Raw genomic sequence first — 26,977 nt, 5'->3', positions numbered from 1 at the left:
ACAATTCCCCCCTCTGTCTTCCTTTTTTTCTCTTTCTATCCCCTCCTGCTCCGGCCCGGCTGCACCAAATGATAATATAAATACATTTAATAAAGTCAAATACAAATAAGGCAACAAGAGAAGTATCCTACACTTCTCTTTTGTAAAATAAATCTGAACAGCCGATATGGGCATCTACATCAACTATATGATTTGCCTGAGAAGCTGGACAGGACATTAAAAAAAAAAAAAAAAAAAAAAAAAAAGACAGACAAGTCTAAGTCTAAGATACAAGATAGTCTAAGAATAGCAATTCTTTGTATATTTGTAGATGATGCTACATGTGTGCAAAATAAACCACATGATGTTAGTACATCAGTCGAGGAAAATGATCAAACCACATAAATAACATACATACTGTAATTTGATTTTGACATCATTTTTTTTATCTTGATAGATTGAAAATGAGCAACAATGAGTTGACTGATGAACATTATCACATAATTTATTCAGAAAATATCAATAACGACAAATAAAGTATAAATACTATTAACCGCAACAGGCAATTGTAAAAAAAACAACAACCCAACAACATTATGATTTGTACAATTTCAGAATGTGCTTGTTCTATTTTTAAACGAAGAAAACAATTTTAAGTTGTCTTTATTCTTAAGTTATCGTGCCGTGATTTTACCAGTCCGGCCCACTTGAGAGTAGATTTTTCTCCATGTGGCCCCTGATCTAAAATGAGTTTGACACGTCTATAACCTTGTCCAAAAAATGCATTAGCACAGTGGGTCAGAAACTCTTAAGGCAGTGGCAGTGAGGTGTGAGGTATTCATGTTAGAACCATACACAAGCCTACAGCTAGCTGGCAGCAGTGCTCAATATAATAAAAAAAGACTGCACGTGTGTGTTTTTGTCATTCTACTACACTTGGCAACATCATGTCCCTGTGAGCTGAAATATCTACTGTTGCTGCAACAAAAACAATGTCCGGATCAAAGTTTCTCACTGCAACCACTAAATACAAGCAGATTCCTCTTTTGTTTATGTAGTTGTTGTAGATTTTCTGTGCATCTGGCAGAGTGATGGCAAATAACACTGAAGTTGAATGTGTTCAGACCAGGGGTGTCAAACTCTTTTTAGGAGGAAAATCTGTGCACACGTGGGCATCGTGGCATTAAAACCAAAAAATAAAGACAACATCAGATTGTTTTCTGTCTTACTTTGGCCAAAAGTAGAACAGACACATTCTGAAAATATTACAATAAAAATATAGAAAAAAATACCGGCAGCGATCGAGTTTAGAACCATGAAGGAAAGAAGAACGTGAATGAATTTTCTTTTGTATTATTTTTTTTTTGTAAATTAACGTTTATGACAACCTTTTTCCAAAACACAATATAGAATGTGAGATGTAACAGGATAATGCATACATTTATCATTTGTTTTCAAAACGGTTACAAAAAAGTGGGAGCCCAAAAATTTACTGTGGGACCCCATTTGTATGACTGGATGGGGTCCCTGGGACCCCATTGTGAAAATTCCTAGTGCCAACACTGATGGAGTATCGGTGCTTGCGGGCCTTGACTTTGACACCCCTGGTTTAGACAAATGCTGTGAAATTTAAAAGCATTAGTAAAGATTGATTGTGTGTAAAAATACATGCTCAAACTGATATAAAGTAGTTGACAGTTTGAAATGCTCCAATTATCTTTTCATTCCGGTCCTGTCCTAAAAAAAAAAAAAGTTATCTTTTTTACTTTGTTGATGTTTTGATTAAGTACATAAAATAAAGTGTTTAACTATTTGTTTCCCATGTATTCATATACTCCTAAATATACGTCCAATCCCTCCAAGCCAAACACTCGTACTCCAAGTTGTGTGTCCCCCACATCTATGAAAGGGTTACTTCCACCCCAGCCCCGGTGCAATAGACAAATACATGGAGGCAGCTCAGCAATATTTATTGATAAAAAGGCAACAGAACATTACATTCCCAAGTTTTAGACGTAGAAAATAATTGACACAAGCATTTTCAAATTGTGGGCAGTTCATTGCCACCAGCATCTTCACAAAGTAACTGTTTAAAAAAAACATGCACTTGGGACCAAAATAATACAAACTGCCTCAGAAATGTTTAACGGCATTCAACACAGGCAGTTGAACACAATGTTTATTTAAAAAGCTGGAAACATTTCAGAAAGCATGAACAGTACTAATAGCAAAGGGCTATTCAACTGGTGGTTGATCATCTTTGACTATTTTTTTGTTGTTGCAGTAGGTCCTTTAAAACAGCAGATTCTTAGGAATATAGGAGATAAGAATAATAATGAAGAGAGAATTCTCTGGAAAATGTTGCAATAAGATAATGGCTGATTTATCAGCATTATTTGTTCAACCATGCTTTTTACATGGTCTATTATAACATCCTATTCCTAGATGTCTTCATTCTATTGAACAGTATTTTTCTTACTCCTCTCTCACACCCACACCTTTCCCTTTCCCACACTATCAGCCCCGTCACGCCCGCCGCAGCAGCCCGTGCCCAGGCCCCGATGCTGGTATGCCGGAAGGTTCTTGTAGACGGCCCGGCTGTAAGGAATGAAGCACAAACCTAGCTGCAGATGACGGGCCAGGCGACAGTAAGCGGCCAGGGCCAGGACCAGCAGAGGGGTCACTAAGAGGAAGCCAACTACCAGCAGAGCCACGCATCCCCCGTCGGTTAACAGGTCAGAGCAGTGAGGGCTGGTACCATGCGGGCGGACCTTTGTGGGGTGGGCACAAAAAGAGAGAGAGAGTATGTGATTTGGGGTCAGTGTTTTTCAACTTCGCTTGAAGTACAGTTTGGATTTAATTTCAGGATGACAGGACTTCACTAAATATAATACTAATACCTTATCTCACAAGCTTAATTGGTTCTGTGACCGAGCGCTTAACTCAAAACCCTTGTATCTCAAATCAACGTCTCCCATTGAAATGAATTGAAATCAAATAAATCAGTCCTTGGCCTTTTCATAACACTACAATTTAAACTTAAAACATGCCTTTTAAAAAGAAAAAGAAAACCTTTAATAAGAAATATTGTATTAGAACAATACAATAGAATGTACAGCTACAGTAGTTTTATGAAGTAATGGTAATAATGCACCTGCTTTTCTATGTTGGCAAAACGCTGATTTATTTATTTAATACTGGGAATAACATCAACTTCTTTACAGCACTCTCCGTCACACTCACTTCCTTCCTTCCCATGCATGAAAATACACAGTTATGTCACTCTTTAGCTAGAAGATAATGTTAGCGAGTAAGACACGGGGCCTCATGTATTAAGCATGCGTAAGCACAAAAACCTGGCGTATGCACTTTTTCACAGCAAAGTTGAGATGTATCAAGAGTGAACTGAATGTGGAAATGTGCGCTGCCTCACGGCAAATTCATGGCTGACTTACGCACATTTCTACAGGCTGAGAATACTTTGGTGACACACGGAGGTGATCGTTCGAGCTGTGCCTACATTTCATTTTAATGACATAAAAGATTGAGGCAAGGACACAAAATTCACTTTTTCGCAAGTGCATTTAATGTTTCATATTCATATTTGTGAGGACGTCTGTTACTTTATCTAGGCGATCATTTTGCCACCAATTGCTGTCACAATGTGTTCTTGTGACTCCAGCACAGCTTGGCCAGTCGGGTGGACAGCAGCAGCCGGTGGTTGCCGACTATTAATGGCACTGGAGAAGGTGGAGGAAAGGCCTGACTTTGGCCCCGTTTACACTGCACAATAAATCTGATTTATTTTTGCCCTTATGCGACACAGATCACAATTTTTTTTGCCAGTCAAAACACTCCAAATTGCTTGAAACCTGATCTTTTCGCATCTACTTCAGGCCACATCAGGAGATAGTCCAAATCCGATTGTAATCTGATCTTTTCAAATGTGACTTCAGTTTAAACGCAATGCGACCTGAATGTGACCCGAATGTGACTTTTTTGTCAGCTTTGGGCGAGCTACGCCATTCATATGGGGAAAGACGCAACCCGCCAGTGGAAATTGATATTTCATCACAACGTCCTGTATTGGTGAGCAAAGTCTTCTTTCGACGGTTGAATTTCCGGTGCATCACCAGTCAATAGTGCGCAAATAATAGGCTATTTGGAATACACAAATATATTTTTTGATTCCAAAGAAATAGCGATTGTTGAAGGACCAAAATTTACGCTGTGGCGTATTTGCTTACATGTTACGCGCACTGCGTAAGTTGTTTACGTATGTGAGTTGAAAAATAATGCTAACGTAGATCCACGCTGCTGTCCGTGTTGTCTCTAATTAACAGCCATGAAAAGATTATAACCCTCCCAAAAATATTACACTATGTATATACATATATATATATATATATTACTTTAATTTGTTTTCACATAAAAACATTTTTTTCTAAGGTGTGCAACTTTTATTTTATTTTGTAGTAATAGTAGCAACTTCCTTGCAAATTTACGTAATCCAGTCAATATTCTTTGTTTTCACGTTATGGAAGTGCGCATGCAAGTGACGTTGGGGCCACATTGGGGCGTGTGCGCGTTTACACTTGAGTCATATTTTACTTGCAGTGTAAACAGTCTGGAAAAATAAGATTTCTAAAATATCAAATTTGGGCCACTTTAGCCTGCAGTGTCAATGTAGCCTTAGTGTCCTGTGTTGTAATAATAAACTGAGTATCAAACAAGAGTCAGAAATAATTGTTTATGTATTATTTTTGATATGCTGGCATGTTTACATTTCAAATATTTTAAACCAAATATGACACTCTTCACATGAAACTACTAGCTGTGAGAAGGGTACTGTATGAACGCATTGTTGTATATTGCTTATAACCCAAATTGTTGATTGCAACTTCCATCCATTTTCTACCGCGTGTCCCTCTCAGGGTCTCGGGGGTGCTGGAGCCTAGCCCAACACAAAATTGGTCCTAGTGATTGCAACTTAAAACATAATATTTAGCAGAGAGATAGCTCTTATCTTCAAACACTTTTAAGTTGGGGCACACTTAATTTGAGGTACCACTGTGAAATAAAAAGTTGTTTGGTGAAAGGAGATGAAAGAATCTTAAAAAATAAAATGGATTTACAGCAGGTTTTATACGCAAGTATGGGAAATGGAAATTCAATTGGAAACATATTCATATGTTTCCAGGACTTGCACTGTTTAAAATATGAATAATAAAAACATATGATCGATCTCTTTTTTTAAGGTGCTTGCTAGCACAGCCAAAATGTTTGTGTGAAAGCCCATAAAACATTTGGGCAAATTGACAAATTAAATGCCGAACCCTATAAAAATTTGAGTCTGAAAAAGTATGGCATTTTGACAATTTTTTTAAATCTGTAAGAACCCTGTTACAGAAACAAGAATGCCTAATTTTTGGTCCTGTTCTGCACAAAAGAGATTTGAGACAGGACTGGACTAAATCATCCTTATCGCTTTGTGACGCAGGACCAGAATGCGGGAGTGCATGCAGGGAGGATCTGGCTGCGGGTTGGTGTGGTGTAGAAACATGGATGTTGAGTAGACACTGTTGGCCAAACTTATCTTCACAAGATAAAGGGTGCAGCTGTTCAGTCTATTTGTTACAAGCATTGCATGTATGTAACTTTTGGAACATTGAGCTATGCAGCGGAGCCCCAAAGATAAACCTTCCCTCCTTCTTTTGGTCTTTATTCAGACATTTTTCCTTCTTTTGATGTCTCGCCTTCTCACCCTCTTGCCAGGTCTGCCGTAATCCTTCACTAAGCTGCTGTCACATGAAGTCTCAGTGTGAGAGGTCAGGGGAACATGGAGAATCCAGACCTAACTGAGCTCATTAAGTCACTGCACAGTAACTTAGAGGGCACAAGGTCAACCAGCAGGTCCTTTTTAGCTATACTTGTGTTGCCAACTTGTCATCTCCTCAATATCTGAGAGAAGCCCAGATGTGTGTGATTGTAAGAGCTGTCTCATCATCAGCGATCACCTATACCACCTTCACCTCAAAGAGGATTGTGGATCAAAGTTGTGGACACCAAGGTACAATTCACAAAATGCTTCCTGCTTCATACAGTAGAATTAAAGGTATTAGAAAATAACAGGCTGATTATGCCATTCTGGAGATGATGTATCAGGGTTGAATTAAAACTAAATAAAAATAAAATATTTGGTAACCGAATGTCAAACACAAATACAAATAGAGGTATTAGATATTGACAGAGTAAAATAAATCAAATTTTTGATTGTAATAATAGATGATGAAATTGACTGGAAATCTCATACAAAAATATACAACCTAGGGTAGCGAGAAATATATCAATAATGAATAAAGCTAAATATGTATTGGACCAAAAATCCCCCCATAGTCAACTGCTCGCAAGTGTTACCATATCTTTGTTATTGTGTAGAAATTGGTGAAATAACTAAAAAACTACACTTGATTTATTAACCGTGTTACAAAAGAGATCATTTAAAATAATACATAATGTTGGATATGGAGAACAATCAAACCCTTTTGATTAAATCAAAAATATTGATATTAATTCGCAAACAGCACAAATTAGGCACAAAGCAAATTATAACCTGCTACTCGAGAACGTAAAACAATTGTTCTCAACAAAAGGGGAGAAAGAAAACCCTAGACAAAAATGGAAAAAAAATGTTTTATGCACATACAACATTTAAAACATTAAGTATATAAGTATGTGGAGTTGAATTTTGGAATATATTAAGTAAAGAAGTCAAACAATGTACTAATATGATCCAGTCTAAGAAACTGTTCAAACTCAAAGTGTTTACAAAGGACTAAGAAGAAGAACCATGATAAACATCTTGAAGCTTATTGAAAAATGTGATAATCTTACTCATTTCATATGTGAAAAATTACTATTTATTTATGAGAACTTTATTTATTGTTTAATTATGTATTAATAGTTATTGGCACGTCGGGGTCGCATAATTAAGCGGTAGTCTTTTCCCTAAGATGCAGAAGGACGTCCGGGAGCAGCATACAGGTAAGAAGGATGATTCTTTTTAAGATAAGCAGGACAAGAATACAAAAGGAACACGTGCGTATGGCACGAGAAACTACGGCAAAGCTTAGCAACAAGACTAGCCAAAAATGGAGCAAGAAGCTAGTCATTTTAAACTCAGATCAAAAATGACACCAACATAACTGACATAAGACGTAAGACGGCCAGGCAGAGTGTGGCGCGAGGCAGGAATAAATATATCTCTGATTAGTGACCGGGAGCAGGTGAGCGTCCCAACCACTAATCAGAGGCAGGTGACAAAAATCAGCACCAATAGCAACTAAAACACAAACAAGGCTGCTGAACCAGAAATAATCACCAACTAAAGAAATATCAAACTAAACTAAACATGACAATGTATTTGCTTATTAACTTGCATATGTACGTATTTACTTGCTCATTTATTTATTTATTCCCTGTTGCGTTACAGACTGAGTACAAACAAATGTGTTAAAAATTGGCATAATGTGGAAAAGGGGTTGGATTAAATAATGTTTCCCTCTTCCTACTCCCTTTCGGACATGGTGTACTGAGAAACTGGAAATATGTGATCATATTGTAATTGTAATGATGTTTTAAATAAACTAACACTTAACCATAACATAAGTTTAAGAGGCAGGTGGGGGGAAAATCCAAATACGTGCACAACACGTCCCAATCATCCCCCTTACTGTAGAGTGGCAGAGGAAGCCAAAGACCACCATGACGTTGGCCGGCGTCAGGATGATTCCAAACACGAGCCCGGCCAGGCAGGCATTGATGACAGCAATGACAAGGTTCTGAGCCGTCACCAGAACCGAGCAGGCCCAGCAGTCCAAGGAACCCCGCAGCTCCAGCGGGGCATCGCCGCTCTCAGCTGCAGAGTAAGGTGGAGGCACCACCACACGTGAAGGTGTCTCCCTACCTGCTCCAGCTCCCACTGCGGCTGTGGAGGCCAGCGAGTTGGACTGGTGGAGGTGCGAGTGATGGTTGTTGTGGGGATGATGAGTGTGATGGTGCTGAGGCGACAGCTCTTCAGACAGGTCTAAGACCTGATGGTGTGCCCCCTTCTCCAGAGTACCAGTCATACTCACGGTGAACTGTGGGACATAAACAATGTTCAAAAGGCTTGTCAGTCGTCATTAACCTAATTAGAGACAGCACGTGGAGGAAAATGCAGTCTTTGAACGCTGTTGGTGACTCTGGGGTCACTTGGAGGTTAGAGGCTTTATCATCAGAGGGGCTTTATTATGTTGCTATCTTGTCATCTATGAGCTGATGAGTATCACCAGTTAATTGGCCAAAAGATAAACTGACCCATAATTGTCCTTTATGCTGTGTTGTTAATTGCAATCAAAGTATTCATGAAAGTTTTCTTTAATTCTGCACATTTACAAATGTTAGTAATGCGTAATAATCTGAACTCACAACATAAAACAATTCATACATTTTGGTGCTCACACTAATAATATTAATTTTTTAAAATGTTTTTAACCATTTTTAAAAACATGCTGTTTATTTATAACATAAAAACGTTTAAAAACGTTACAAAACTAAAATGTAAAACAATTTACTTGTAATCACACTGCTTGACCGCAGGATGTCACTGTGCTCAATGTTGAACCCGGAAGTGCAAATAGCCATTACATTATAACGTAGTCGTTTTGTTTATTGAAAAATAACACATCCACTTTGACTCGGGAGCTTGGGGTAAGAGTTATTTCTTCAATGTGTTTAGGTACAACAACTATTATTATAGAGGACGAAGCTATCCCAACTCCACTACATGTCCACGGAGCACTGCAGGTGAGTGCAATTAGTGAACACAAATGGCATCAGAACGTTTTTCTCGTCGTTTGTGCGTTTTTAAATGTCTAATAGTCGGCTAATATTAATTGTGAACATAGGTAATGCAATAAGTTGACCAGAGAGGAACTAGAGTTGGCTGCGTTGACTTTTGCTTAAATGTATTTAATATTTAGAATGCATTAAAACGAAATGGCATATTTATTACAAGTAGCGGCTGAAAATGGCGCGTCTCACAAAGAGAGCGTAATGACGTCACATCCTGTGTACGTACCGTAAACATATAGAACATACAGCACAACACAATAGGTACCGTAATGCAATGAGTAAGGGCGCAATCCAAACACAACATTTAACACCCCCACTCGCCATTAACTCAATTGGTTACCTTGAGAAAAAATTACAATGCAAGAAAAGAAAATAGGGATCACATGTTGTCCCTTCCCCAATAAACAGAAAAACACACTGCACTTCTAAGTGCTAAACATGTCCTGTTTGAACCTTTTTAGCTTCACCTTGGTGGCTGGCTTTGTCAGAACATCGGCAATCATATTTTCAGTAGGACAGTACTCCAAAATCACTCTGCCACTTTTTATAGTTTCCCTTATGAAATGGTATTTGATAGCTATGTGTTTACACCGTTGCCTGTTCACTGGGTTTTTGGCTAGTGCAATAGTGCCTTGATTATCTTCAAATACCTTTGTTTGTGCATAAGGGTATTTGTCAATGCCTCTGAGTAGCTGTCCTAGGTAGATACATTCTTGAATGGCTGATGCCAAAGACATGTACTCTGCCTCACATGTAGATAAAGCAAAAGTAGCTTGTTTTCTTGTTTTCCATGAGATTAGAGAGCTACCTTCGCTTAGACTAGCACAATAACCTGATGTGCTTCTCCTGTCAGACACATCTGACGCCCAGTCAGCGTCACTGTACACTCTCAATCCCAGTTTTTCAGTTTTATTTCCTTTGAAACATAACTTGTTTTCTGCTGTACCTTTGAGGTATCTAAACACATGTTTTACTGTGTTCCAGTGTTCGACTGTTGGCTCAGCAAAGTATTGGGATAATTTACTGACCACAAAACTTATGTCTGGACGTGTGCATGTGGACAAGTAAATTAGGCTTCCAACAGCCTCCCTGAACCTTCTTTGATCTGTCATTTTGTCTGCATCACCTGTGTACTCTAGTTTTGGTTCACATGGAGTCTCTCTGGACTTGCAATTTTGCATTTCAAATCTCTCTCTAAGATTTTGTGAACATATCTATCTTGAGACATTGTGACTTTACCATTTGTTTGGTCAAAATCTATTCCCAGAAAATGTTTCAATTTTCCTAGATCCTTCATTTTGAATCTTTCAGTGAGCATCATTTTCACACTGTTGAGTACACCATTGTTTTTAGATGCTATGATGAGATCGTCTACCCATACAAGTAAAATCACTTTCTCATAATGCTCCTCTCGTGAGTACACACAATGATCAGCAGAATTTTGTACAAAACCATTCTCAGTTAGACATGTGTGCAACATTGCATTCCAATTTCTACCGGACTGTTTCAAACCGTAGAGAGACTTGTGCAATTTACACACTAGCTTTTCACCTGTGACTGATTCTTTCTCATAGCCTTCTGGCTGTTCGATATAAATTTCGCAATCGATCGGGGCGTGAAGATAAGCAGTCTTTACATCAAGCTGGTGCAGCACTAGCTCCTCTTGTGCCGCCTTTTGCATGATCACCCTCACACTTGTCATGTCTGCTGTGGGTGAAAATGTCTCTTTGTAGTCAGTTCCCTTTTTCTGACTGTAGCCTTTCGCTACGAACCTCGCTTTGTATTTATCTGTTCCGTCAATGTCACTCTTGAGGGCATAGACCCATTTTCCCCCCACTGCCTGTTTGCCCGGTGGCAAATGGGTGAGGCTAAAGGTGTCGTTTTCCTCCAGTGACTTCACCTCATCATCCATAGCATTTTTCCACTGCCTTGATTTGTTTGACATTATCGCTTCCTTGTAGGTTTGAGGAATGTCACATACTGCTCTGTAGCAAGAGTCCACGCATGTTACAAATTTGTCCATTGTATCCTCAGTCTCAAACTCCTGTAAGTGAACCGGCCTCCTCCTGGTTCGCGATGGGTTCCTTCTGTTTACAGTGTCAGTGACTCTACCCGGCTGTGTGCGTTCAGTCTGTTCAGGTAAAGTCTCAGAAACACCCTGTAAACCTTGATCTGGTACATTTTCAACCTTGTCATCATCAACACAAATTTCTCTTTCATTAACCCTGGGTTGTACATCACCATACCCCATGTATGACTCACATGTTTGTGTTTCTTTTTCTGTTGCAGTTTTGGTTGTGAATTTTACCAATCTATGTTTCTGAACTTTCTCTTGTTCTGGGTAGTACACTAGGTAGGTTGGGCTGTTTTTATCGTAACCCACAAAAACACCCTGCTCACACCTAGAGTCTAGCTTGCCCTTGGCTTGTTGCTGGTAAGCATAGCACACTGATCCAAATTTTTGCCTTTTGGAAATGATTGGTTCTTTCCCTGCGAACAACTCGTATGGTGTTTTCTGTGTACGCCTAGAGTAGCATCTGTTCCGTACATAGGCCGCCGTCTGTACAGCGTAGTTCCACAGCTTATTTGGTAAGTTACTTTCTAGCAGTAAGCATCTGCCCATCTCATAAAGGGTTCTCCACCCTCTCTCGGCCGTGCCATTTTGGTGTGGTGAATAGGGTGAAGACGTTTCATGTCTAATCCTATTCCTTATTAACAGTGACTGGAACTCTTTGCTTGTATACTCAGAACCATTATCTGATCTGATGCACCGAACCTCACCGTATGGTGCTACGTCAGCTAAAAACCGTTCTGTTGCGAGCACTGCATCACTTTTAGACCTTAGAAAGTACACCATCATGGTACCAGAATAGTCATCAGTAAATATTTGTGCATATTTGTGACCATCGATGCTAGGCGTTTGCATGGGACCGGCTAGGTCAGTGTGGACTAGTTCCAAGGGTTTCTTAGCCCTCCTGTCAGGCTCCTTGTTTCTCGTCTGGGTAAATTTTCCTTTTGTGCACACTTCACATAATTGTGCCGGTTTAGCCGCACTCCCTTTTATCTCCATGCCTCTCACTACACCTTGTAATTTTTGCACATCTTCATAATTACAATGGCCTAAAATTTCATGCCATGTTTGTACATCATGACACACTTTACATAGATCAATATCAGTTTGAACAGTAGGCAAGTAATACAGATTACCACTTTCGTGTATGTCAAACCTGCTACCGTCCCTTGTGACCATGCGATTGTCTCCTTTCTCGAAGGTGATCGTCGCTCCTCCATTTGTGGCACGCGCCACGGAAAATATGTCATGTGGATATGTGGGTATGTACAGAGCATCCCTCAGTTGTGCTCTGTGCTGTCGTCCAGCGCTGTCCTGCAGACAGATGGTCGCTGTTCCTCTTCTCTGTGCTATTCCACTGCATTTGGTTCCGTCTGCTAGCTCCACTGAATGAGAGTCAGGTTGAAACGTGTCATCGAAGCTTTTAAACTTTTCTATGTCATTCACAATATGTGATGTTGCTCCTCCGTCGACCATAATGCCTTTCATCTTCATGCTGCCTGGTGGTCTCTCATTCCTTGCGTCGTTTGCCTTGAAGAAATGGTCCTCTCGGTCGCTGTCTCGTTCCTCCACGACCTTTCTCGCGCCATCTCGTTCCCCCTTTTTCTTGCACAGCGACTCTTCATGTGTATTACTTTTGCAGTATCCACACCATACTTTTCTGGAACACTTTCTTGCTTTGTGCCCCTTTATTCCACATCTGTAGCACGTCACGTTGGCATCTTCATCTTTTCTATTGCCAGCTTGTGCCCTTGGTGGACCTCTGCCCTGTTTTACATGGGTCTTCATCACATTGTCTGTAGATTCTGTCTTCTTCATTTTCTCGCTCTCTTCATAAACTCTTAGTCTCCTTTTAAAGTCTGCAAATGTAACTGTATCTTCATTTTGTGTTACATGGACTGCTAGGGGCTTGAAGGATTCTGGTAGCCCATTTATCACCATGGCTACATTTAGTCCGTCACTTATGGTTTCACCAGCGTCTTTTAGGGCCATGATAATGTTCTCTGCTCTTATAATGTAGTCTGTAACATTCTCACCTTCTCCCATGTGTAGCTTGGTGAGTGATGTGTACAGATTGATGATCCTCGGCTTACTTTTTCCGGAGTAGTGTTCTCTCAGTATTTTCAGGGCTTGTCTGCCATCATCTGCAGCCTCGTGTCTTATTAAGGATAAGCTTTTGTCATCAATGAGTCTGATCAGTTCAGCATAACAGTCAGTATTCTTCCTCCTATGTTCAGCTTGTGCTTCTTCATTGCCAGATGGCGCATTCAGGATCGCCTCTTTTAATTTTAGAATGTGTAGATGACCTAAAAATCTTGTTTCCCACAGGTCATATTTTTCATCTGATCCATCAAAAAGAAGTTGCGGGGCTGGTGTCGCCATTCTGTTAGCCATCTCGCGTATTGCGTCGCGAAAAACTTCTTCCGAGCTTTACTCACTTTATCTCCAAGTTGTCCACAGAAGCTCCGTGTTAATCCGTCACGTTAAACTTCCTCCAACTCATAACCCATAACCTGTCACGTTTCAGTGCACAGTGTCCACACGTATCGGAGAATAAAGTAATACTCTTAATCTTTAGCCTAATGGCATATTTATTACAAGTAGCGGCTGAAAATGGCGCGTCTCACAAAGAGAGCGTAATGACGTCACATCCTGTGTACGTACCGTAAACATATAAAACATACAGCACAACACAATAGGTACCGTAATGCAATGAGTAAGGGCGCAATCCAAACACAACATTTAACACGCTATACAAGTATAACCCATTTATCATTTATTTATATTTAAACACATTGAACCCCCCCCCCCCCCCCATTAGGGTTTTATATACATGATGTAAGTATATACACTATATTGCCAAAAGTATTTGGCCACCCATCCAAATGATCAGAATCAGGTGTCCTAATCACTTGGCCCGGCCACAGGTGTATTACATCAAGCACTTAGGCATGGAGACTGTTTCTACAAATATTTGAGAAAGAATGGGCCGCTCAAAGGAGCTCGGTGATTTCCAGCGTGGAACTGTCATAGGATGCCACCTTTTTTAGATACAGTCAATAAAAAATGTGAACATGTATCATAACATGGAAATCTAAGAGAACGGGTTGTGAATGAGGATGCTTGTGGACTGGGATTTTATTTTTTAATTTTTTTTACACATTTTTATTAAAAAACAGTTTTTCCAACATATTCAATTTTAGACGATTTCTTTCATTGGTTGATTAAAACTTTTATTAGTAGATTGCACAGTGAAGTACATATTCCGTGCAATTGACAACTAAATGGTAACACCCGAATAAGTTTTTCAACTTGTTTAAGTCGGGGTCCACTTAAATTGATTCATGATACAGATATATACTATCATCATAATACAGTCATCACACAAGTTAATCTTCAGAGTATATACATTGAATTATTTACATTATTTACAAAGGAGGAGGAGGGGGGGGGGGGTAGGTTTGGTTGTTATCAACACTTCAGTCGTCTCTTCTTAGTTATTATTTCTGCGGCTGTAGAAAAGACCCGCTCACAGGGCACAGAGGAGGTGGGAGTGCGACACAGTTCGCGTATCGGTCACGTGACCAAAACAGCTCATGATCGGTCACGTGACTTTCTAAAAGCGGTACGCGCACCGACACAGGGTATTGCTCTATGAGCTCGACGCATGCGCCGATGCATCGGTGTTGCCGGACCCATCACTAATTGTCGGCTTTATTATAAGAAAATGGAAGGGAACAACAGCAACTCAGCCACGAAGTGGTAGGCCACGTAAACTGACAGAGGGGTCAGCGGATGCTGAAGCGCTTAGTGCAAAGAGATCACCGACTTTCCTTACAGTCAGTTGGTACAGAGCTCCACACTTCATGTGACCTTCCAATTAGCCCACGTACAGTACGCAGAGAGATTCATGGAATGGGTTTCCATGGCTGAGCAGCTGCATCTAAGCCATACATCGCCAAGTCCAATGCAAAGCGTCGGATGCAGTGGTGTAAACTAAAGCACATTGCCTCTGGACTCTTGAGCAGTGGAGACGCGTTCTCTGGAGTGATGAATCACGCTTTTCATCTGGCAATCTGATGGAAGAGTCTGGGTTTGGAGGTTGCCAGGAGAACGATACATTTCTGACTGCATTGTGTGAAATTTGGTGGAGGAGGAATTATTGTGGTGGGTTGTTTTTCAGGAGTTGGGCTTGGCTTCTTAATTCCAGTGAAATGAACTTTGAATGCTCCAGGATACCAAAACATTTTGGAAAATTCCATGCTCCCAACCTTGTGAGTACAGTTTGGAGCGGGCCCCTTCCTCTTCCAACATGACTGTGCACCAGTGCACAAAGCAAGCTTAATAAAGACTTGGATGACAGTCTGGTGTGGATGAAATTGACTGGCCTGCACAGAGTCCTGACCTGAACAGAACACCTTTGGGATGATTTTGAACAGAGACTGAGAGCCAAGCCTTCTCGACCAACATCAGTGTGTAACCTCACCAATGCGCTTTTGGAAGAATGGTCGAAAATTCCTATAAACACACTGATGTGTGGACAGCCTTCCCAGAAGAGTTGAAGCTGTAATAGATGCAAAAGGTGGACTGACATATTGAACCCTATGGGTTAGGAAAGTTCATATGTGAGTCAAGGCAGGTGGCCAAATACTTTTGGCAATATAGTGTATGTAATGTAGTAATGGGCTCATTTATAATAATTTAATATTTATGTTTTTGTGCAACAGAGGAGGGACTGAGTATGTGTGCATGCACTAAATGTGTCCAATTTGTCAAATACTTCAGCAATAAATAAGCCTCCTACATCCCATTGAAAGACAAAAATCCGATCGTGTTCGGTTTTTGAAAAGTCAGACTAACACACCTGGATTATGCGATTGAAACCCCGATCTCTCGAGTGGGGGTATGCGGCCGGAGAGGACCCTTCGTATCGCGCATGCACAAGTCTCAACAGATACCATTCAATAAAAACAGGGCAACAATTGTAGGGGATAATATTTATTTGCTTCACAAACTATAACAGCACGTGTTGAATTGCATCGATGGTATAAAAAAAAACATTTATTTAAGAAGGTAGCTAAGGAAATGTAGAATGCCGGCTTAATTTGGACTACCAAACGAAATACGAATGAGATGAAAGAGAATGAAGCAGGTATATCAAGACAAATAATAAAGCTTACGCAAACCTCTTCATGCTGCATTTGTGCACTCCAAACTGTTTAACAATAACTCTGTATTCCACACAACAGGCAAGATAGTCCAGAACAATAGCTGGTTTCATCTCGAACAGTATCAGCACGAATGGTCTTTTGCTTCGGTTTTAAAACTCATTCTATCAAGCCACAGAGTCTTTTGAATGAACATGGAGACAGTTTCCATGATTCTCCGTTCAAAAGTTCCTTCAAAAAAACATTCCCGTCTGTCTTTCTTTGCTACGAACTTGCATCCGACCAGATACATCCTTGGTAGTAGCGTCATGTTCGTAGTGCAATCCAAGATCATTTTTTGGACACTCGGGTGAAGAGAGGTGTAGAGCTTTCTACCGATCACCACCTGGTGGTGAGCTGGCTCTGATGGTGGGGGAGGACGCCGGACACACCTGGCAAGCCCAAACGCATTGTGAGGGTCTGCTGGGAACGCCTAGCAGAGTCTCCTGTCAGAAAGAGTTTTAATTCCACCCTCCGGAAGAACTTTGAACATGTCACGAGGGAGGTGCTGGACATCGAGTCCGAGTGGACCATGTTCCGTGCCTCTATTGTCGAGGCGGCTGATTGGAGCTCTGGCCGCAAGGTGGTTGGTGCCTGTCGTTGCGGTAATCCTAGAACCCGCTGATGGACACCGGCGGTGAGGGATGCCGTCAAGCTGAAGAAAGAGTCCTATCGGGTCTTTTTGGCTCATGGGACTACAGAGGCAGCGGACAGGTACCGACAGGCCAAGCAAAGTGCGGCTTCAGCGGTCGCGGACGCAAAAACTCGGACATGGGAGGAGTTTGGGGAAGCCATGGAAAACGACTTCCGGACGGCTTCAAAGCGATTCTGGACCACCATCCGTCGCCTCAGGGGGGGAAGCAGTGCACTGTCAACACCGTGTATGGTGAGGATGGTATGCTGCTGACCTCTACTGCGGCTGTTGTGGATCGGTGGAGGGAATACTTCGAAGACCTCCTCAATCCCACCAACGCGTCTTCCTATGAGGAAGAAGTGCCTGGGGAATCTGTGGTGGGCTCTCCTATTTCTGGGGCTGAGGTTGCCAAGGCAGTTAAAAAAGTCTTCGGTGGCAAGGCCCCAGGGGTGGATGAGATTCGCCCGGAGTTCCTTAAGGCTCTGGATGCTGTGGGGCTGTCTTGGTTGACAAGACTCTTCAACATCGCGTGGACATCGGGGGCGGTACCTCTGGATTGGCAGACCGGGGAGGTGGTTCCTCTCTTTAAGAAGGGGAATCGGAGGGTGTGTTCCAACTATCGTGGGATCACACTCCTCAGCCTTCCCGGTAAGGTCTATTCAGGTGTACTGGAGAGGAGGCTACGCCGAATACTCAAACCTCAGATCCAAGAAAAACAGTGTAGTTTTCGTCCTGGTCGTGGAACGGTAGACCAGCTCTATACTCTCGGCAGGGTCCTTGAGGGTGCATGGGAGTTTGCCCAACCAGTCTACATGCGCTTGGTAGACTTGGAGAAGGCATTCAACTGTGTACCCCGGGAAGTCCTGTGGGGAGTGCTCAGAGAGTATGGGGTATCGGACTGTCTGATTATGGCGGTCCGCTCCCTGTATGATCAGTGTCAGAGCTTGGTCCGCATTGCCGGCAGTAAGTCGGACCCGTTTCCAGTGAGGGTTGGACTCCGCCAAGGCTGCCCTTTGTCACTGATTCTGTTCATAACTTTTATGGACAGAATTTCTAGGCGCAGTCAGGGCATTGAGGGTATCTGGTTTGGTGGCTGCAGGATTAGGTCTCTGCTTTTTGCAGATGATGTGGTCCTGATGGCTTCAACTGGCCAGGATCTTCGGCTCTCACTGGATCGGTTCACAGCCGAATGTGAAGCGACTGGGATCAGAATCAGCACCTCTAAGTCAGAGTCCATGTTTTTCTCGTCCGGGAAAGGGTGGAGTACCATCTCCAGGTTGGGGAGGATATCTTGCCCCAAGTGGAGGAGTTCAAGTACCTAGGAGTCTTGTTCACGAGTGAGGGAAGAGTGGATCGTGAGATCGACAGGGGGATTGGTGCGGCATCTTCAGTAATGCGGACGCTGTATCGATCCGTTGTGGTGAAGAAGGAGCTGAGCCGGAAGGCAAAGCTCTCAATTTACCGGTCGATCTATGTTCCCATCCTCACCTATGGTCATGAGCTTTGGGTTATGACCGAAAGGACAAGATCACGGGTACAAGCGGCCGAAATGAGCTTTCTCCGCCGGGTGGCGGGTCTCTATCTTAGAGAGAGGGTGAGCAGCTCTGTCATCCGGGAGGAGCTCAAAGTAAAGCCGCTGCTCTTCCACATTGAGAGGAGCCAGATGAGGTGGTTCGGGCATCTGCTCAGGATGCCACCCGAACGCCTCCCTAGGGAGGTGTTTAGGGCATGTCCAACCGGCAGGAGGCCACGGGGAAGATCCAGGACACGTTGGGAAGACTATGATTCCCGGCTGGCCTGGGAACGCCTCGGGATCCCCCGGGAGGAGCTGGACGAAGTGGCTGGGTAGAGGGAAGTCTGGGCTTCCCTGCTTAGGCTGCTGCCCCAGCGACCCGACCTCGGATAAGCGGAGGAAAATGGATGGATGGATGGGTTAGTTTATTGGCCAAACTATATCGGGATATGAGTTTTGATCCATATCGCCCAGCCCTACACTCGTGTTAGCCACAGTGCTAGCACAGTTTAGGGATGTTCTCTGTGTTTAATTATGGGCCTGCTGCAATGCAAGCGCCCATTCAATGCAATTTTTCTCCTATTACTATCCTAAACTCCCGCGAATAATGCGCGACGAACTGGCCAACGAACCCCCACATATGTTATACCATCGGAAAGGTCTCGATAAGGGCAACAGTGGCACTTCTAGTGGCACTTCTACTCCTTTTCATACCATGTTTTGTGTTATCATGGCGACGCTATTCCGAAAACTAATCGCTATGGGCCCATTGAATGGATACGCAACCTTTTATAATGAAGGATTTTGACAGAAGCACGCTCAAATAGCAAGATTACCTCCTCTTGTGGCTCAGCCATTCTTTTATGTAGCTTGGTGCTTAATGTCTCATTTTGTTCACAGACTTGTGTAATTTAACCCTGGCTAAAAAGTTTTTACGTCCAATGTTTGGTTTTGGCTGGATGGTTTTTGGAAGGTGGCGAGCGCCATCGAGGTTTCTCCATTAAAGCTGATGGCTTCCACTGTAATTTACCAGAGGGTAGAAGCCCTAAAAATATGCTGTTTTTTTTTTTGTGAACATGTGTTTCTGTGAAAACGTTGACTTGACGTTGCAGTGTTTTTATATGTGTCAGTGCACATGAGTACCTCGTTTGAGTGTTAATAATACATTTGTGATATTTAAGACATTTCATATTGCTCATAAATTTTTTCTGTGCTACAAAAAAATTTCTGTGCTACTAATTTTAGTAGCATCGGTGCTACGAGTGGAAAAAGCTTAGCGTACAGCCCTGTAAAGGTGTAAAAAAAATAATTTGGAGATGTCCGGCAGGCCAGGTTGAAAAGTGTGGGTTGTAATTGGCTCATGTCTGGTTTAAGCACTTGTATTGGTTGAAATGTGATAACTACCCAACATTAATCAGGAGATAAGCTTCACTGATTTATGGATGTGACGTTTGCCCGAGCAGTGATGTCATATTTAGTTAAAACACATCTACGGGTAGTTTGTCAAATCCACCATTGTTTGACTCTTTGGTGTGCACAAACTACAGTCAAATATACAATAAAAAATTTTAAAAAAAATCTAAATAAGTAATCAGCTATCGATATCAGTCTTGAGAAGCAGGACGTTATCTGTATAGACTTGGGGAAAAAAAGCATCCTTAAAAATTACGATACTTCAAGAATATTCTTGAAATATTTAACTCTGAATGTGGTGAATTTATAGATATTTACTTTTTTTTTTTAATAAACTACTGAAATAAACTTTTCAAAGATACTGTATTTCATTGTGGTGTTTGTGTGTATAAAGTTTCACTATGGTAGTCAATTGTAAAATCAAAGAATTGTTGCAAAGTTAAAAAACTAAGTTTTATTTTTATTGTCTACTTTATCGTTAGTATTAGTACTAATGAGTATTAGAGCTAAATTGTAATACTAATATTTATATTGGATTTGTAAAAAAACAAGTAACTTTCTTCATTTTATGTCATTTTATGTACTTGTGTGCGGTTTGTACTGACATCAGTCCACATGCTGTTGTGTGTTGTTGCCAATATTGAGGTTGAGAGGTCACACAGGAAGCACAGGGAAGTGTGCAAAAATATTTAATTGTCATTGTGACTGCTCCTTGTGTTTGTCTGCTAGCAGGGCGTTGGTGTGTGTGTGTGACGTGAAGGTGTGTGCGAGATGGTGCTGTACTCACATTGCCGTGTGGGGCCCGCTGGACCTCGTGCTGTTCCTCCTCCAGCTTGCTTGCTGCTTTTCTCTCGTCTACTCCTCAGCAAAATCACCAAGGCGGCTCGTTAGTCTTTCTGAAAAGGTCTACCCCTTTGTTGGAAGCACGTTGGTGTGGAGTTTGCAAAAGTGGAAGCCTTATCTGCCTGCGTGGTTCGATCCTGTGGCTCTGCTGGCCTGTTGCTTCTCTCCCAAGCTGTCAGTGCTGGTGATAAGCGCTCAGTGTTCTTTGTCTGGAGGTCAGTCTTTTCTAACTGTCCTCCTTTTTAACCCCCCCACCCCCTTATAGACTCCACAGCCCTGGACCTCCCTCCACTCGCTCCAACTTTCACCCCACCCACAAGGCTTATCACCCCCCACTTTTACTTCCAATGCCGCCTCCTGCAGCAGGCATTCCACTTCTCATATCCAGGGTGTGTGTGTGTGCGTGTTGCGCCCCCTCTTCACCCTGCCCCTCTTTTCATGGGGGATGGGTGTCTGAGGGGTCTGGGTGAGTTTCTATGTCTGATAAATTTTAGGAGCAAGAAGAATGTGTGGTGTGAAAATGGGAGACTTTCTCTTGCTTGGCAGAGGCTAATGTGTCTTGTGTTGACCATGTTGGTGGGATGAGGGGTTTAAAGGGTTTAAAAGGAGAATGGTGTTAACATATTTGCATCATCTAGAAAATGGCTAGTCAACTCAATTGTGCTAGGGGCCACATTTACAGAAAGTTAAGCACTGGAGGGCAAGACTTCTCCCGCCCACTATCGTTCTTATTTTGAGTCTCCCAAGTTTTGAACTCAACTCAGGGGCAGGTTCAGTTTAGTTTGTTTATTTGGAACATGCATACGATACAATGTAATTCATCACATATTTCCATTTGTTTAATTACAGCACACCTGAATAGGAGTAGGTAGAAGCTAAGCTTATTTAATCTTACTCCTTTTCATACCATAGCAATTGTATCATGTTTCCTTGTTCTCTGTAACATAACAGTGAACAAATAAATAATAAACAAATAATATACCATAGTAAGTAAACAAATATTAAATACATGAATCATTTTTGTCTCAATAAAACATTTTTAATCATTCCTGGGACAGATTAGGCCCCTGGGCGAAGGGTTATACAGCACTTATCTAGTGGTTAAACATCTCTCTCATGCTCATATTTGTGCGTCAGCCTTTTTGATTTGATGTTGATGCAATCACCAAAGAGATGGAAACACGCTGGATAAGAGAAGATCTGCGATTGACATTGCTGGCTACGCTGTTGTGAGTTTGGATTTACTGCACATGCGTTTTAGTGAGAAGACACAGGTGATTGTTTCTTAGTGTATGGGCTTTGACAAGAGCACAGGCCGACACAGTTTTACCTTATGCTACAGATGTTAGATTGTTTTAACCCTTTAAGTGAAAATGAGACGCTTTGTTTTTCTGTTTGCGCATGACGTGATGGCTGTCGCAGATGCAAAGACACTCGAGTCCTTCCTGTGTGGATGCAGGATTTCCTTTTTACACTCACGTGTCAATAAAGCGGTTCTCTCCCGTGTACTTTTTAAATTTAGGAATGATTTGTAGTCATCGGGCTTCTCTTTTTGGTTTTGGCTCACAAAGTTAATAAATAGTTTAACCTTCAGTGTTTTGTCAAAGACAGGAAGCTGAACTTCCTGTCCTGTTTGTGGCGACATAAAGGTCAATGGTTGTTTGAATGCAAATCTCCATGCAGCCTCAGCAACAATATACAAAGACCTCGTGATGATGACAAAGATGAACACACAGAGGGAATACAAGTCTTGTTGGTTTATTAATAAGTCATAGTAATGTCACACAATTTCAAAGTGTTTTAAGACATGTCTGGCTCAGTTTGGCGTGTGTGTGTGTGTGTGTGTGTGTGTGTGTGAACTCTCTAAACAGTGCACTTATAAATAGATGAGCACAAAGAAGAAGGACAAGGGTAATATTGCAACAGGAAAAAGAGAAAAAAAAAACTTTTAGCACCATCTATCCCATTATCATATTCATCAGATTATATCCTTACAATCTCCTATGTGGTCAAAACAAATTACAATTTCTCAAAGCATTTGGGGGGAAAAACAGCAATCCCCTTAATTGATAATTATACAAATTAGGTGAACTGTATGTCTCCTGTGAAGGGAAATGTGGCGTTATTTTTGACAAACATATATTCTAATGTTATCATTGGCAAACTTCATCAAAAATAAAGAAAAGTGTTTACAAGCCTGTCAAAATAGGACATTGATATCCAATAAATAGAGGGAATGTTTTTAAATTAAATGTACAATTTTCAATCAGCACCAGATGACTTTTTAAACAAAAAACCTGATGTTTGACAACTGAATGGTAATCATTTCCAGGAGAGATACATGAATAATTCAATAAAAAAAAAACACAAAATGTACAAAAGACAAAAAGATCAAATTATCCCCCCTCCCCTAAAAAGTCATTAAAACCCGTATGTCTTGAAGCATTCCAAACAAATGTAAATTTTAAAATTCTTAATGCTTTAGAAAAAAACTCCATATCTCTATTATTAGTATTTTTCCATTTTCTCTTTTCTAAATACAAGTAACAAGGCCAATGTGGTATATATATCTAGTTTAGGAAAAACAATAAATTATTTGATTTAAAAAAAGACAGCACCCCACAAAAAATGTACAAAGTTCAGTATTCAAGACAAAGCACCATCTGAGAGTAAACTGATGTTTGATTGGCGGCTTGCTGTGTGTTTATTTGTAAACAGTAAGAGGGCGTAAACAAATTCAACTGGCTGTCCGGCAAGTATTAGCAGTAGTACAAAAACAACACCACCAAATCTTAAATATGCTAACTTTTTGTCCTGACTTGCAGGAGTTTTGGTTGTGGCTGAGGACGTGCGGGAAGGAAGAAAGTGGTGTCATCGTGAGGAGGAGGAGGCCTACAAAAGAAGACGTGTATACAAACAGTCAAGTAATGAAGTCTTTTCTCAGGGCGGTGGCTTAGACCAGAGCGTTAGCTTACCAAGTTGAAGGCGTCGTACGTGCTCATGAGCTCCTCCATTGAGTATTGCTCCAGCACGACCACGTTGTTCAGGCTGGGATTGTTCTCACGTGCACAGTCCTCACAGTGCACCACATACGTCTTCTTACTGCTGCTTTCACTCGTCACGAACAACAAATTGAACACCTCCAACTGTGGGATGACACATTTACAGTCTGTTACATTACTGCGTCATGTTAACTTCCTCGCCCAGTTAACTGTGGCTGTATGCAGACTTTATACACATTATGTAACTAGCTAGTGTGCACACGGACATTATTAGCACTACATGCACACTTACTAGTACGATAGTTGATAGTAAGTACGTGCAGCAAGTAAGCACAGAGATGGCTTGAAATACATTTTTAATATTCCATTCTTGAACATTTTGGATTTATTTACAATCCTAATAAATAAGGATCGCAATTTCAGACATGAGTCAATTTTTTTCCAGCACCCCTAGTAAGGGTATCCTGATTCGATATTTAAATTGGATTGTATCGGAATGCATCAACAATGTCAATATTAGCCAATATTGCCTTTTGATTTGCCGTGGCGGGGCGCCACAGTTAATTACATTTAGGAGAAACCCTGCATCTATAATACATACCTTATATAGCTTATAATACAGTACATCGACCTACATTGGATTTTTTTAGCATCTAAATTGCACAAAATATATTAAAATCCCACATATTTCTTTAACTTACTGTACTGGAAATTAACATTAACAATGTTCCTTCATATTTGTACTTTTAATGTTAGTATGGATTTTAAATGGGTCTTAAATTTAATTAAAGTCTTGAATTTGACTTTTTTAAATTGGCAAAGAGCTGGACTACAAAATAAGTAACATGTATGTAAGATTTGTGCTGAGATTGTATGTCATTGATATCGGCCAATACTCAATGCTGCAATATTGGCATCGTATCTGAATAAAAACATTTGTATCGTGACATCCCTAATCCGTAATAGTACGTACTATCAAGTTTTCACACTAAGTGGCTAAACAGTTGAGTAGTGCAATTGTTGTGTACTACTAAGTTGTTAAAACATACAAAGGGGAAGTAGAATGCAAAATTATTAAGATTTGAATCACCATCACAATTTTGGCTGCCATGATAAAAATTGGGGTGATCTTCGTCGCTATAAACATTTAAAAACCAGGGTCTGCTTTACATCAAGTCAAGCATTTTCACAACCGCGGAGGCAGAGCAGTAACAGCAGCTGTCTTGAAGCCCATGTCATTGTGTATGCGCGTAGAGCGCCATAACTACACCGACCACTACGCCGGCCGGCTGGTCGCCTCATTTCATTCACTTATTTTCACTTCTGTGAAGTCCTCGGCTTGACCCGCACCGCTGTTTTAAAATAGCACGCCGTTTTGCTTTTCTCCTTGAAGTCGAACAAGCAGTACTAACAGCTAGCTAGAGGTAAGTAGAATAGCCAAAAATTGTACTAAAGTAAGAGTACCGTTACTTTAAGCAGTGTTTCAGGTATCTGCTTGTTGAAGCCATTTTTAATGCCACTTAAACAAATGTTATGCCCATGTCCTACCGCATATGTTAATTTTTATGTAGCTAATATCTTACAATTGTCAGCATTCACACAGTTGTAAGCCTTTGACAATGATAATCTTGAATGGTTGAAATGTTTACATTAACTATTACTAAATAGAATTGCCTCGCAAGACTGTTTGATCTGAGAATTTATTTGTATTTATTTATTTTTCTGTACTAGTAGCAACTGCTGCCTGCCTTTAATGGTCAAATTGTGATTCGCTAATATAATAGTATGTGTGATTTCACTAGGTTGATGCCCATTGAGCAAAGTTTGGAGGTCTTTTTGCTCATGGGTTTACGATCAACAGACTTTAACCAAGTTTTGAAAAGTCGGCCAGCCAGCCAGCTACTTTTGCTGATATTTGCAGTTTCCCATTTCCCCGACATGTATTAATTTTCTCGCTTTCGCCACAGCATTAGCACATTCACAGGAGGGAGCATTCCAAGCATCCAATGTTCTGACTTCCTGCACCAGCCGTAGACAATAGCCAATTAAAAGGTTCTGCCTGCCAATCATTACACTGTACCTTCAATTAAAATGATTACAGGGGAACTGCACTTAAGCCCTCTAAATACACATACAGTTCTGAATTAGTTGATTAATATAACATACCTAGAAGTCATTTTTTAAATATTATCTCTTTAAAAACATCCTGTAAAAAACAAATTCTCCGAAAAAATATCCATCCATCCATCCATCTTCTTCCGCTTATCCGAGGTCGGGTCGCGGGGGCAGCAGCTTAAGCAGGGAAGCCCAGACTTCCCTCTCCCCAGCCACTTCGTACAGCTCCTCTCGGGGGATCCCGAGGCGTTCCCAGGCCAGCCGGGAGACATAGTCTTCCCAACGTGTCCTGGGTCTTCCCCGTGGCCTCCTACCGGTTGGACGTGCCCTAAACACCTCCCTAGGGAGGCGTTCGGGTGGCATCCTGACCAGATGCCCGAACCACCTCATCTGGCTCCTCTCGATGTGGAGGAGCAGCGGCTTTACTTTGAGCTCCCCCCGGATGACAGAGCTTCTCACCCTATCTCTAAGGGAGAGCCCCGCCACCCGGCGGAGGAAACTCATTTCGGCCGCTTGTACCCGTGATCTTGTCCTTTCGGTCATAACCCAAAGCTCATGACCATAGGTGAGGATGGGAACGTAGATCGACCGGTAAATTGAGAGCTTTGCCTTCCGGCTCAGCTCCTTCTTCACCACAACGGATCGATACAGCGTCCGCATTACTGAAGACGCCGCACCGATCCGCCTGTCGATCTCACGATCCACTCTTCCCTCACTCGTGAACAAGACTCTGAGGTACTTGAACTCCTCCACTTGGGGCAGGGTCTCCTCCGCAACCCGGAGATGGCACTCCACCCTTTTCCGGGCGAGAACCATGGATTCGGACTTGGAGGTGCTGATTCTCATCCCAGTCGCTTCACACTCAGCTGCGAACCGATCCAGCGAGAGCTGAAGATCCTGGCCAGATGAAGCCATCAGGACCACATCATCTGCAAAAAGCAGAGACCTAATCCTGCAGCCACCAAACCAGATCCCCTCAACGCCTTGACTGTGCCTAGAAATTCTGTCCATAAAAGTTATGAACAGAATCGGTGACAAAGGGCAGTCTTGGCGGAGTCCAACTCTCACTGGAAACGTGTCCGACTTACTGCCGGCAATGCGGACCAAACTCTGGCACTGATCATACAGGGAGCGGACCGCCACAATCAGACAGTCCGATACCCCATACTCTCTGAGCACTCCCCACAGGACTTCCCGAGGGACACGGTCGAATGCCTTCTCCAAGTCCACAAAACACATGTAGACTGGTTGGGCAAACTCCCATGCACCCTCAAGGACCCTGCCGAGAGTATAGAGCTGGTCCAC

The 26,977-nt window shown here is 41.7% G+C and overlaps 2 protein-coding genes and 1 long non-coding RNA gene across 4 annotated transcripts in view; 1 reads left to right on the top strand and 2 right to left on the bottom strand.

Moving 5' to 3' along the window:
* Nucleotides 1-1,931: 1,931 nt before the first annotated feature.
* tmem88b (transmembrane protein 88 b) lies at nt 1,932-20,780 on the bottom strand. Its single transcript, XM_062065144.1, has 3 exons — nt 20,500-20,780; nt 7,713-8,120; nt 1,932-2,750 (listed from the first exon to the last, which is right to left on the bottom strand). The coding sequence occupies exons 2-3, from the start codon at nt 8,106-8,108 to the stop codon at nt 2,466-2,468; spliced, it is 681 nt and encodes a 226-aa protein (XP_061921128.1). The 5' UTR covers nt 8,109-8,120; nt 20,500-20,780; the 3' UTR covers nt 1,932-2,465.
* On the top strand, nt 8,652-21,018 carry LOC133661730 (uncharacterized). Its single transcript, XR_009827988.1, has 3 exons — nt 8,652-8,826; nt 20,617-20,729; nt 20,821-21,018. It is a non-coding gene; the product is annotated as an uncharacterized LOC133661730 (long non-coding RNA).
* Nucleotides 21,019-22,297: 1,279 nt separating this feature from the next.
* The window catches only part of kdm6ba (lysine (K)-specific demethylase 6B, a), a 64,880-nt gene continuing 60,200 nt past the window's right edge, over nt 22,298-26,977 (bottom strand). For both annotated transcript variants that reach the window (XM_062065142.1, XM_062065143.1), the window contains exons 23-24: nt 23,531-23,701; nt 22,298-23,447 (exon numbers count right to left, since the gene is read on the bottom strand). In XM_062065142.1, the coding sequence (XP_061921126.1) occupies nt 23,427-23,447; nt 23,531-23,701 (192 nt within the window). In that variant the 3' untranslated portion in view covers nt 22,298-23,426. The remainder of the gene's footprint in view (nt 23,448-23,530; nt 23,702-26,977) is intronic.

Source organism: Entelurus aequoreus, linkage group LG12, assembly GCF_033978785.1.
Source record: "Entelurus aequoreus isolate RoL-2023_Sb linkage group LG12, RoL_Eaeq_v1.1, whole genome shotgun sequence".
NCBI lineage: Eukaryota > Metazoa > Chordata > Actinopteri > Syngnathiformes > Syngnathidae > Entelurus > Entelurus aequoreus.
This window is presented reverse-complemented; position numbering and strand designations above follow the sequence as displayed.